Genomic DNA, 13912 nt, shown 5'->3' with positions numbered 1-13912 from the left:
GAAACAAACATGGTAGAGTTTGGCCCCGCTGTGATCGACTTCAGCTCTGAAGACGATAAAACTTGACAATCCAGAGCAGGAGTGAAATTACTGCTAAACTACACAAACACACAAAAAATGTTTAACTCCCTAATATTTTTTCCAAGTACAAAAACAATTTTTTGCAAGTGAAAAAAACGATTCGAAAGTATAAAAAACTATTTTCTTCAATTAAAAACGATTTGCAAGTTTAATAACAATTTTTTTCGAGTAAAATAGAATGATTCGCAAGTATAAAAACAATGTTCTTCAATAAATAAATTATTCACATGGACAAAAACTATTTTCTGCAATAAAAAAAAAACTAAACGCAAGTTTAAGAACAATTTTCTGCATGTAAAAAACAGTTTGCAAGTATAAAAACAATTTTATTCAATTAAAAAAAGGATTCGCAAGTATGAAAACAATTTTTGTGCAAGTAAAAAAAGGATTCGCAAGTATAAAAACAACTTTGTGCAAATAAAAAAAGGATTTGCTTGTATAAAAACAGTTTTCTTCAATTAAAAAATTATTACAATCTGGACGTAGTGAAATATGCAGCAGAGAACGGCAATCGAGCAGCAGAAAGAAAGGACATACCAGAGGTAAGATTTCATCAGATTTAGCGATTAGGAGTGACAGATTGTTTGGTAAACGTATAGCATGTTCTATATGTTATAGTTATTTGAATGACTCTTACCATAATATGTTACGTTAACATACCAGGCACCTTCTCAGTTGGTTATTTATGCCTCATATAACATACACTTATTCAGCCTGTTGTTCACTATTCTTTATTTATTTTAAATTGCCTTTCAAATGTTTATTCTTGGTGTTGGCTTTTATCAAATAAATTTCTCCCAAAAATGCGACTTATACTCAGTGCGACGTATATATGTTTTTTCCTTCTTTATTGTGCATTTTCGGCCGGTGCGACTTATAGTCCGAAAAATACGGTACTTGAAGTTTTCTGTCTTGACGCTTTGCTGTTTTCTTTGGTCTACCAGTATGCTTGCCTTCTCTAACCTTCCCATGTTGTTTGGACTAGGTCCAGATTTTAAAAACAACTGCTGTGAACAATCAACATCTTTTGCAACACTGCATGATGATTTACCTTCTTGAAGAAGTTTGATAATTATCAAATCTCTCGTGTTGGAGCCATGATTCGTGTCAATCCACCTGGTGCAACAGCTCTTCAAGGTCTGAACACTTTTTAACTGCAGACTAATGAAGACATTTCATCTAATGCAGGTGTCATGTTTGGAAATGAACATTTTCAGGGTGATTCCGTATTTTTTTTTACTCTGCTTTATCTGAAAATTAAACTGTTGCTAACTGCCACTATTTTTTTAAATGCATTTTAGTGTTTCTTAAAGGCCTACTGAAATGATTTTTTTAAATTTAAACGGGGATAGCAGATCCATTCTATGTGTCATACTTGATCATTTCGCGATATTGCCATATTTTTGCTGAAATGATTTAGTAGAGAACATCGACGATAAAGTTCGCAACTTTTGGTCGCTGATAAAAAAAAACCTTGCCTGTACCGGAAGTAGCGTGACGTCACAGGTTGAAAGGCTCCTCACATTTCCCCATTGTTTACACCAGCAGCGAGAGCGATTCGGACCGAGAAAGCAACGATTACCCCATTAATTTGAGCCAGGAAGAAAGATTCCTGGATGAGGAACGTGAGAGTGAAGGACTAGAGTGCAGCGCAGGACGCATCTTTTTTCGCTCTGACCGTAACTTAGGTAGAAGCTGGCTCATTGGATTCCACACTCTCTCCTTTTTCTATTGTGGATTACGGATTTGTATTTTAAACCACCTCGGATACTATATCCTCTTGAAAATGAGAGTCGAGAACGCGAAATGGACATTCACAGTGACTTTTATCTCCACGACAATACATCGGCGAAGCACTTTAGCTACGGAGCTAACGTGATAGCATCGGGCTTAACTGCAGATAGAAACAAAAGAAATAAGCCCCTGACTGGAAGGATAGACAGAAAATCAACAATACTATTAAACCATGGACATGTAAATACACGGTTAATGCTTTCCAGCCTGGCGAAGCTTAACAATGCTGTTGCTAACGACGCCATTGAAGCTAACTTAGCAACGGGACCTCACAGAGCTATGCTAAAAACATTAGCTATCCACCTACGCCAGCCAGCCCTCATCTGCTCATCAACACCCGTGCTCACCTGCGTTCCAGCGATCGACGGAGCGACGAAGGACTTCACCCGATCATCCGTGCGGTCGGCGGTTAGCGTCGGATAGCGCGTCTGCTATCCAAGTTAAAGTCCTCCTGGTTGTGTTGCTGCAGCCAGCCGCTAATACACCGATCCCACCTACAACTTTCTTCTTTGCAGTCTTCATTGTTCATTAAACAAATTGCAAAAGATTCACCAACACAGATGTCCAGAATACTGTGGAATTTTGAGATGAAAACCGAGGTTTTTGTATTGGATACAATGTGTCCCAATACTTCCGTTTCAACAATTCACGTCACGCGCATACGTCATTATACATAGACGTTTTCAACCGGAAGTTTCGCGGGAAATTTAAAATTGCACTTTATAAGTTAACCCGGCCGTATTGGCATGTGTTGCAATGTTAAGATTTCATCATTGATATATAAACTATCAGACTGCGTGGTCGGTAGTAGTGGCTTTCAGTAGGCCTTTAAGGCCAAAAAGTTGAATTTGAAATGACTACAGTTTTGTTATGTCTGTTATTTGCTTTTTTGCCTACAAAACCAAACAACTGAATGAACATCCTCCAAGTCTGCTGATTCCAACAGTTTTTCCAGGGGTTGTATTTCCCACCCCAAAAAGAGCAATGACTAAGATAAAAACGTACCATCTCCGCAGGGTATGGTGACCAATACAGATTTTTACAGTAAAACCGATCTCTTTATGTAGTTGTTCACATAGGAATTTGTTCACATAGGGGGCATGTGTGAGAAGCACATTATTGAAATAGTCTTATAGTGTTATTGTTATCAGGGCCGGCCCGTGGCATAGGCCGTATAGGCAAATACTAAGGGCGCCGTCCATCAGGGGGCGCCACGCCAGTGCCACAAATGTTGGGGAAAAAAAAAAAGAAAAAGTTGGTACTATTATTTCTAAATACAAAAAATAATCCCACGTTAATTAAAATGCAAAGTAAAGCCTATTTAATAGAAATATTATTTGTTACAACATTACACCCCCCCATCCCCCCGCACGGTGCGCCCCCTCCCTTCCCGTATCATGACTCTTACCACATCAAAAAATCAACACAAGATGTCAAAACGGCCAAAACTGTCAGGTGCCCAGGGAAGATAAAAGGGAAAAGAAGAGGAGGCGAAACGAGAAAAAGACAGAGGTAGCAGGTAGGTAACGTTAGCCTACATGAAATTATTTGTCTGTTACAGAATGTGATAGTAACCTGGCTTTTTAGCATTAAGCTAATGTTACATGATTCGGCAATTGCTAATCAATAAATAGCTAGTTCTGTTTTAACGTCCGGTTAATATTGTGGAGGGGGCTAAATTGTTATGGAAAATAATAATGTAATGTTAGGTAATTACAGTACTCCCACCTTACATTCCTCAGGGACATTTGTATTAGATCTTTTAAGCAGGTGTTTTTTGTTTACATTGTTATTGCCTTCTGGTTAGCTAATGTTTGCCCTGCAGGTAATAGTCACTTTTCCACCCCTTTATATATTAGGTATAGTTGTAAGCCTAGTTGTTAAAGTGCACATCATTAATGTTAATTAAGCAATATCACATTAGAGGGAATGTTGTTTTTTAATTTGAGCACTGCTGTGATTCGGTTAAAGATAATCATAACATAACATTGTCATATAATATGTTAATTTGCTTTCTTTAAGTAAAAAAAAATGTCAAAGACAAAGCTATTCGGTTTCTTGTGAGTATATACACTTCACTGCCGATGTGGGGGGGCGCCACCTAAAATCTTGCCTAGGGCGCCAGATTGGTTAGGGCCAGGCCTGATTGTTATTGTGGTGTTGAGGTAGTCCAGACTATTTGTATTTCCAAGGAAACAATTCTGTCAAAATAAAATGAAAGGTGCACTAAAGTTGGATCTTAGATATTTTACCGTAGATGAAACCTTTGGAAGGAATGTTTTAGAGTACCGGTATCTCTCCAAGGACGACATCATATGACCAAGTGACGACGCGTCTGTCCTACCTGAGGAGACAACCCATGGCACGCGAACAAGATGGCCGTGTAGTTCTCCTTTATCCCCTGGTCCAAACACAGATGGTTGGCTTTGGAGCTGCGCATCTGAAATGACAACGTATGTTGCTTCTTTCAGACGTGAATGTCGAAGAACGTCAGACGGAGACGGTTCTGCACACTGACCTCTCCGTATGTGATGGTGTCGTTGTTGTTCTTCAGGTCCGGGTAGATGTTCTCCTGGTACCATTTGAAGTCCTTACACTGCAGCCTCTTCCTCAGCGCCACCCTATCGGAGATGTCCCCGTAGTCGATGCCATGATTCTAAAGGGAGGGGTCGCACGGGGATGAGCGCTTCTTTTCAAGCACACTAATGACTGCGCATGCTGCTCCCACCTCCATGGGGATGTTCCAGGCCATGTAGACGTTGTGCTTGAACTCGTCCATCCACACCTCGGCCACGCGCAGGGCGTTACGCCGCATGATGGCGTAGATGTCATCGGTCATGTACGGCTTTTTGAAGCGAGCGATGTGAGCCACTCTGGAACATGGGAGAACCTCCATGCTGCCCCCGCACGTCCACACCTGCAGGTTAGGAGGGGGTGGAGTCGTGAAGCCATCACAGGAAGGAAAAGCCAGATCAATTAAACATCAAGACTCGTGACTATTCAACTAAATTGTTCAGAGGGGGCCACATTTTTAGAATATCAGGGGCTGGAGTTCCTTTTTGTATATCTTGTATAATGTATAGATTTAAAGGCCTACTGAAAGCCACTAATACCGACCACGCAGTCTGATAGTTTATACATCAATGATGAAATTTTAACATTGCAACACATGCCAATACGGCCGGGTGAACTTATAAAGTGCAATTTTAAATTTCCCGCGACACTTCCGGTTGAAAACGTGTAGATATGATGACGTATGCGCGTGACGTAAACAGTTGAATCAGACATCTTGGAATAGGTCCGTCGCCAGCTTAAGTCGTCTGTTTTCATCGCTAAATTCCACAGTATTCTGGACATCTGTGTTGGTGAATCTTTTGCAATTTGTTTAATGAACAATGGAGACTGCAAAGAAGAAAGTTGTAGGTGGGATCGGTGTATTAGCGGCGGACTACAGCAACACAACCAGGAGGACTTTGAGGATAGCAGACGCCCTAGTCGAACGACCTCACCTTGACTTCCTCCGTCTCCGGGCCGCCGACCGCATCGGTGATCGGGTGAAGTCCTTCGTCGTACCGTCGATCGCTGAAACGCAGGTAAACACGGGTGTTGATGAGCAGATGAGGGCTGGCTGGCGTAGGTGCAGAGCTAATGTTTTTAGCATAGCTCTGTCGAGGTTCCGTAGCTAAGTTAGCTTCAATGGCGTCGTTAGCAACAGCATTGCTAAGCTTCGCCAAGCTGGAAAGCATTAACCGTGTATTTACATGTCCAGAGTTTGGTAGTATTGTTGATCTTCTGGCTATCCTTCCAGTCAGAGACTTATTTGTTTTGTTTCTATATGCAGTAAAGCCCGATGCTATCACGTTAGCTCAGTAGCTAAAGTGCGTCACCGATGTATTGTCGTGGAGATAAAAGTCACTGTGAATGTCCATTTCGCGTTCTCGACTCTCATTTTCAAGAGGATATAGTATCCGAGGTGGTTTAAAATACAAATCCGTGATCCACAATAGAAAAAGGAGAGAGTGTGGAATCCAATGAGCCAGCTTGTACCTAAGTTACGGTCAGAGCGAAAAAAGATACGTTCTGCATTGCACGCTAGTCCTTCACTTTCACGTTCCTCATCCACGAATCTTTCATCCTCGCTCAAATTAATGGGGTAATCGTCGCTTTCTCGGTCCGAATCGCTCTCGCTGCTGGTGTAAACAATAGGAAAATGTGAGCAGTCATTCCTCCAGTGTCGTCACGCTACTTCCGGTAGGGGCAAGGCTTTTTTTTATCAGAGACCAAAAGTTGCAAATTTTATCGTCGTTGTTCTCTACTAAATCCTTTCAGCAAAAATATGGCAATATCGCGAAATTATCAAGTATGACACACACCGGTAGAATGGATCTGCTATCCCCGTTTAAACAAAAAAATGTCATTTCAGTAGGCCTTTAACACTTTCACTTTAACTGTAAACAGCTAGTATCAATATCTCTATATGCAAAGTCAGCAAAACATATATTGAAACAAACATACTTTATTCATTATTATCAGGGATTCTCAGTTTTTAAAGGCCGACTGCAAAAAATGTTAGTCAAAGATCCTCTGTATTGCAGAAGTACTACTGCAAAAACTCTAGTCAATGTTCCTTACTCCGAAGTTGATTTGCTGTTTTTGCTGCTATGACTATATCAAAGATCCTAAATATAAAAGAAGTACTCTGCTGTTTTTAAGAACCTAATGCAGAAAAAACGTAAGTTAGTGATCCTCAGTATGACAGGGGCGCTCTGACGTTTTTAATCCGATACTGCAAAACAAACCTTTAGTCAAAGATCCTCTATGTGAGGGGAACAATGCTGTTTTTAGGAACCTTCCGCAAAATAATACACTAATTAAAGATCCTCGATATGACAGGAGCACTTTACCGTTTTTCAAAATTATTGCAAAAAACAAACAGTCATAGATCCTTTATATCAGGGGTCACCAACGCGGTGCCCGCCGGCACCAGGTAGCCCGTAAGGACCAGATGAGTAGCCCGCTGGCCTGTTCTAAAAATAGCTCAAATAGCGGCACTTACCAGTGAGCTGCCTCTATTTTTTAGATTGTATTTATTTACTAGCAAGCTGGTCTCACTGTGCTCGACATTTTTAATTCTAAGAGAGACAAAACTCAAATAGAATTTGAAAATCCAAGAAAATATTTTAAAGACTTGGTCTTCACTTGTTTAAATAAATTCATAATTTTTTTTTACTTTGCTTCTTATAACTTTCAGAAAGACAATTTTAGAGAAAAAATACAACCTTAAAAATGATTTTAGGATTTTTAAACACATATACCTTTTTACCTTTTAAATTCCTTCCTCTTATTTCCTGACAATTTAAATCAATGTCAAGTAAATTTGTAAAGAATAATAAATACATTTTAATTTAATTCTTCGTTTTAGCTTCTGTTTTTTCGACGAAGAATATTTGTGAAATATTTCTTCAAACTAATCATGATTAAAATGCAAAAAAAATATTCTGGCAAATCTAGAAAATCTGTGTAATCAAATTTAAATCTTATTTCAAAGTCTTTTGAATTTCTTTTAAAATTTTTGTTCTGGAAAATCTAGAAGAAATAACGATTTGTCTTTGTTAGAAATATAGCTTGGTCCAATTTGTTATATATTCTAACAAAGTGCAGATTGGATTTTAACCTATTTAAAACATGTCATCCAAATTCTAAAATTAATCTTAATGAGGAAAAATTACTAATGATGTTCCATAAATTCTTTTTTAAATTTTTTCAAAAAGATTCGAATTAGCTTGTTTTTCTCTTCTTTTTTTCGGTTGAATTTTGAATTTTAAAGAGTCGAAATTGAAGATAAATTATGTTTCAAAATTTAATTGTCATTTTTTTCGTGTTTTCTCCTCTTTTAAACCGTTCAATTAAGTGTAAATATCATTAATTATTAATAATAATATAGACTTAAAGGTAAATTGAGCAAATTGGCTATTTCATGCAATTTATTTAAGTGTGTATCAAACTGGTAGCCCTTCGCATTAATCAGTACCCAAGAAGTAGCTCTTGGTTTCAAAAAGGTTGGTGACCCCTGCTTTATATGATAGAAGGCCTCTGCTGTTTTTAAGAACCTAGTGCATAAAAAACTAAGTCAGAGATCCTCAACATGGCAGGGGGGCTCTGCTGTTTTTAATCCCCTACCGCAAAAACACCCTCCAGTCAAAGGTCCACTGCTGTTTTTGAAAACCTACTGCATTAACTCCAGTCAAAGATCCTCTACGTGACAGGTGTGCTCTTCTGTTTTTAAAGACCTATTGCCAAACAAATGAGCCAATGATCCTCCATATACAGGACCAACTACAAAAAAAATGCTAGTTAAAGATTCTCAATATGACCAGAGCACTTAACTGTTTTTCAAAACTTACTGCAAAAAACAAACATGATAGGAGGTCTCTGCTGTTTTTAAGAACCTAGTGCATAAAAAACATAAGTTAGAGATCCTCAATATGACAGGAGCACTCTGCTCTTTTTGAGGATCTACTGCAAAAACTATCAAAGGATCCTCAACATCACAGGGACGCTGTGCTGTTTTTAATCACGTACCGCAAAAAAACAACCTAGTCAAAGATCCTCTATTTCACAGGAACACTGCTGTTTTTAAGAACCTTCTGCAAAAATAATACGCTAGTAAAAGATCCTCACTATGACGGGAGCACTTAAAAAACGTTTTTATAAACCTACTGCAATAACTTTGTCAAAGATCCTCTATACGACTGTGGTCTGCTGTTTTTAAAGACCTACTTCTAAACAAACGAGTCAAAGACCCTCAATATGCTAGAGCACTTTGCTGTTTTTAAGGACCTACTACAAAAAAAAACAGCTTGTTAAAGATCCTCGATTTGACAGGAATACTCTGACATTTTTAAGAACATACTGTGAAAAACATGCAAGTTAAAGATCCTCTATGTAACAGGAACACTGCTGTTTTTAAGAACCTTCTGCAAAAATAATACGCTAGTTAAAGATCCTCAATATGACAGGAGCACTTTACCGTTTTTAAAAACCTACTGCAATAACTCTGTCAAAGATCCTCTATACGACTGGAGTGTTTTGTTGTTTTTAAAGACTTACTGCCAAACAAATGAGTCAAAGACCCTCAATATGCTAGAGCACTTTGCTGTTTTTAAGGAGCTACTGCAAAATAAACAAAAAACACTAGTTAAAGATCCCCAATATGACAGGAGTACTGACATTTTTAAGGACATACTGTGAAAAACACGTAAGTTAAAGATCCTCTATGTAACAGGAGCACTTTGCTGTTTTTAAGGACCTACTGAAAAAAAAGCGCTAGTCAAAGGTCCTCTATCTGACAGGAACACTGCTGTTTTTAATAACCTTGTGCAAAAATAATACGCTAGTTAAAGATCCTCACTATGACAGGAGCACTTAAAAAACGTTTTTATAAATCTACTGCCATAACTCTGTCAAAGATCCTCTATACGACTGTGGTCTGCTGTTTTTAAAGACCTACTGCTAAACAAATGAGTCAAAGACCTTCAATATGCTAGAGCACTTTGCTGTTTTTAAGGACCTACTACAAAAAAAACAGCTTGTTAAAGATCCTCGATTTGACAGGCATACTCTGACATTTTTAAGAACATACTGTGAAAAACACGCAAGTTAAAGATCCTCTATGTAACAGGAACACTGCTGTTTTTAAGAACCTTCTGCAAAAATAATACGCTAGTTAAAGATCCTCAATATGACAGGAGCACTTTACCGTTTTTAAAAACCTACTGCAATAACTCTGTCAAAGATCCTCTATACGACTGGAGTGTTTTGTTGTTTTTAAAGACTTACTGCCAAACAAATGAGTCAAAGACCCTCGATATGCTAGAGCACTTTGCTGTTTTTAAGGAGCTACTGCAAAATAAACAAAAAACACTAGTTAAAGATCCCCAATATGACAGGAGTACTCTGAGAATTTTTAAGGACATACTGTGAAAAACACGCAAGTTAAAGATCCTCTATGTAACAGGAGCACTTTGCTGTTTTTAAGGACCTACTGAAAAAAAGCGCTAGTCAAAGGTCCTCTATCTGACAAGAACACTGCTGTTTTTAATAACCTTGTGCAAAAAGAATACGCTAGTTAAAGATCCTCAATATGACAGGAGCACTTTACCGTTTTTAAAAACCTAATGCAATAACTCTGTCAAAGATCCTCTATACGACTGGAGTGTTTTGCTGTTTTTAAAGACTTACTGCTAGGGATGTCCCATAATATCGGACTGCCGATATTTGCTTTAATTTTTCCGTGTGCGGCCCTCAGTGGAAAAATAACATTTTAAATAATTTCCGATATTATTTCAAATGTAATATCGGAAATTATCGGTATCGGTTTCAAAAAGTAAAATTTACGACTTTTTAAAACGCCGCTGTGTACACGGACGTAGGGAGAAGTACAGAGCGCCAATAAACCTTAAAGGCACTTCCTTTGCGTGCCGGCCCAGTCACATAATATCTACGGCTTTTCACACACACACAAGTGAATGCAACGCATACTTGATCAACAGCCATACAGGTCACACTGAGGGTAGCCGTATAAACAACTTTAACACTGTTACAAATATGCGCCACACTGTGAACCCACACCAAACAAGAATGAGAAACACATTTCGGGAGAACATCCGCACCGTAACACAACATAAACACAACAGAGCAAATACCCAGAACCCCTTGCAGCACTAACTCTTCTGGGACGCTACAACATATACCCCCGCTACCCCCTAACCTCCCCCCACCACCTCAACACCGCCCCCCCTCCCCCCAACCCCGCCCACCTCAAACTCCTCATGCTCTCTCAGGGAGAGCATGTCCCAAATTCCAAGCTGCTGTTTTGAGGCATGTTAAAAAAAATTATGCACTTTATGACTTCAATAATAAATATGGCAGTGCCATGTTGGCATTTTTTTCCATAAATTAAGTTGATTTATTTTGGAAAACCTTGTTACATTGTTTAATGCATCCAGCAGGCCATCACAACAAAATTAGACATAATAATGTGTTAATTCCACGACTGTATATATTGGTATCGGTTGATATCGGAATCGGTAATTAAGAGTTGGACAATATCGGAATATTGGAAAAAAAAGCCATTATCGGACATCTGTACTTACTGCCAAACAAATGAGTCGAAGACACTCAATATGCTAGAGCACTTTGCTGTTTTAAGGACCTACTGCAAAAAAAACCAAAAAAAACAGCAGTCAAATTTCCTTTGTGTGACAAGGGTGTTTTGAGGAATCGGCTGCAAAGTCTGGAACTAAAGTCGTGGGCTGAAAAGGCTTAGGGCAGTGGTCCCCAACCTTTTTGTACTTGCGGACCGGTCAACGCTTGAAAATTTGTCCCACGTACCGGGGGGTGGGGGGGTTATGGATTTTTTTTCTTTTTTTTTTGTCATAAAGAAATACAATCATGTGTGCTTACGGACTGTATAGCTGCAGACTGTATTGATTTATATTGATATATAATGTATATATTGTGTTTTTTATGTCGATTTAATTTAAAAAAATAAAAAATATTTTTATTTATTTTTTAATTTCTTGTGCGGCCGCGGCCCCAGGCCCGGCCCTATCCAATCTGGCGCCCTAGGCAAGATTTTAGGTGGCGCCCCCCCCACATCGGCAGTGAAGTGTATATACTCACAAGAAACCGAATAGCTTTGTCTTTTACCTTTTTTTTTACTTAAAGAAAGCAAATTAACAATCAGAATAGTTAACAAGATAAAAAAAAATATGGATAAATAAATGAATACAAAAAATAAAAAATGATTATATGAAATACAATATTTTTTACATACATAAACACAAAATAAAACGTGTCAACAAGTTGCATAAAATAAATTAAAAATACAATATAAATAAGGCACTGCACAAAACAAGATATCAAACCAGTATGACTTTAACAACTATATTACAAAAAAGGGGATCCTACAGAGTTCTCTATTTGTGCTTTTTAACATTACATTAACTAGAATGACTTACAAATTACTGTACACCAGGGAGTACTGTAATTACCTAACGTTACATTATTATTTTCCATAACAATTTAGCCCCCTCCACAATATTAACCCGACGTTAAAACAGAACTAGCTATTTATTGATTAGCAATTGCCGAATCATGTAACATTAGCTTAATGCTAAAAATCCAGGTTACTATCACATTCTGTAACAGACAAATAATTTCATGTAGGCTAACGTTACCTACTTGCTACCTCTGTCTTTTTCTCGTTTCTCCTCTTCTTTTCTCTTTTTTCTTCCCCGGTCACCTGACAGTTTTGGCCGTTTTGACATCTTGTGTTGATTTTTTGATGTGGTGACGTCCAAAAAGAGTCATGATACGGGAAGGGAGGGGGCGCACCGTGCCGGGGGAAGGGGGCCGTAATGTTGTAACAAATAATATTTCTATTAAATAGGCTTTACTTTGCATTTTAATTAACGTGGGATTATTTTATGTATTTAGAAATAATAGTAGCAACTTTTTTTTTTTTTTTTTTTTTTTTTTTCCTCCAATATTTGTGGCACTGGCGTGGCGCCCCCTGATGGACGGCGCCCTTAGCATTTGCCTAAACGGCCTATGCCACGGGCCGGCCATGCGCGGCCCGGTACCAATCGGTCCACGGCCCGGTACCAATCGGTCCACGGACCGGTACCGGGCCGCGGCCCGGTGGTTGGGGACCACTGGCTTAGGGTACATGTTGCTAAGCTAAACTATAAGCTAAGCTAGCACAGGTGCTTCCTTGGCCACTGAGAGGAAAAACATGACGCACAAACCCTTATGCTCAGTTCCACGTTCTCCCCTCCATAAATGTTCATGCCCGCATCCAACAGTCCCAGCTCCTCAAAGTAGGCTCTGTCCACCACAAAGGAGCAGCCGATCATGGACGGACTCCTGTCACACACACACACACACGCAACACACACACACGTCAAATATGCGACATGTTTATGAGCAGCTGACGCGTTGCCAGGTGCAAGTCGTGGACCACCTGATGGGGGCTGTGGGGTCGTTTAGATCTTTCCATTCTTTGGGTGCCTTCATGTACATGCACCACAGCTGCCAGTCAAAGGCGTGGGCCGGGTTGATGAAGCTCTCCACCTCGAAGGTTTCGTAATGGATGTTGTCGATGGACGGCAGGATGATCCTCGTGCGGTCCTCTTTGATTCTGGCAAGAACCGGCTGGGCCCTGAGGAACGAACGGACACAATATGGTTTCTGTGCTGTAAGGGGTGGGCGGCTCGATCCACATATTGATAGCATCGATGCTATTGGTGGTGTTAGAATTGGATCGACACTGCCGTGATGAGGTCGATATGTTCGGTTCTTGATGTCATGAATTTCTAAGTAACTATAAACTCAGGGCATTTAATCGATGGCAACTGAACTGTTTCCTTTGTCTTAGAAGACGTTTCGCCTCTCATCCGAGTACGCTTCATCAGTTCATGTTCATAGCCTTAGATTGATCAGGTCTAATCTTAGACTTAGTTTGGTCAGATCTAGTCTTAAAACCCAAAATATTTATACTCCAAAACCAGGAGAGTGTGCCTGGGCAAGAATGGTTTCGCCCTATTGTAGTGAGGAAAAACAACTGTTGAGATGCAAACAAGCAATCCTACTGTCAAAGCCGTTGAAGTGTAATTCCCCCTCGTTAGCATTGAGGTATCGTGTGGCAGAACGATTGCTGTGGATCGACTACTGAGAGTCGTTTTATTTCGCTTATAAAGCGTTCTGGAAAAACATCCAAATATGTAATGTAATAATATTCATAAAAAAATATAATATTTACGTATTTTGCTCATTTTAAGCATACGGAAACTTGCCAAAGGACAATTAACCAAATATTAACAGCAGATTTGGTCACATTTTCAGTAGACCCATAATAAATTCATAAAAGAACCAAACTTCATGAATGTTTTTTGTGACCAACAAGTATGTGCTCCAATCACTCTATCACCAAAAAATAAGAGTGGTAAAAATGATTGGAAACTCAAGACAGCCA

General features: G+C 39.2%; 1 protein-coding gene across 2 annotated transcripts in view; it reads right to left on the bottom strand.

The window, feature by feature from the left end:
- The window catches only part of LOC133658520 (polypeptide N-acetylgalactosaminyltransferase 17-like), a 53946-nt gene that overhangs the window by 13968 nt on the left and 26066 nt on the right, over positions 1-13912 (bottom strand). For both annotated transcript variants that reach the window (XM_062060652.1, XM_062060653.1), the window contains exons 5-9: positions 12902-13099; positions 12687-12804; positions 4604-4792; positions 4394-4531; positions 4220-4315 (exon numbers count right to left, since the gene is read on the bottom strand). In XM_062060652.1, coding sequence (XP_061916636.1) covers positions 4220-4315; positions 4394-4531; positions 4604-4792; positions 12687-12804; positions 12902-13099 — 739 coding nt within the window. The remainder of the gene's footprint in view (positions 1-4219; positions 4316-4393; positions 4532-4603; positions 4793-12686; positions 12805-12901; positions 13100-13912) is intronic.

Source organism: Entelurus aequoreus, linkage group LG10, assembly GCF_033978785.1.
Source record: "Entelurus aequoreus isolate RoL-2023_Sb linkage group LG10, RoL_Eaeq_v1.1, whole genome shotgun sequence".
NCBI lineage: Eukaryota > Metazoa > Chordata > Actinopteri > Syngnathiformes > Syngnathidae > Entelurus > Entelurus aequoreus.
The sequence above is the reverse complement of the archived record's forward strand: the minus strand, read 5'-3'. Positions and strand labels throughout refer to the sequence as shown.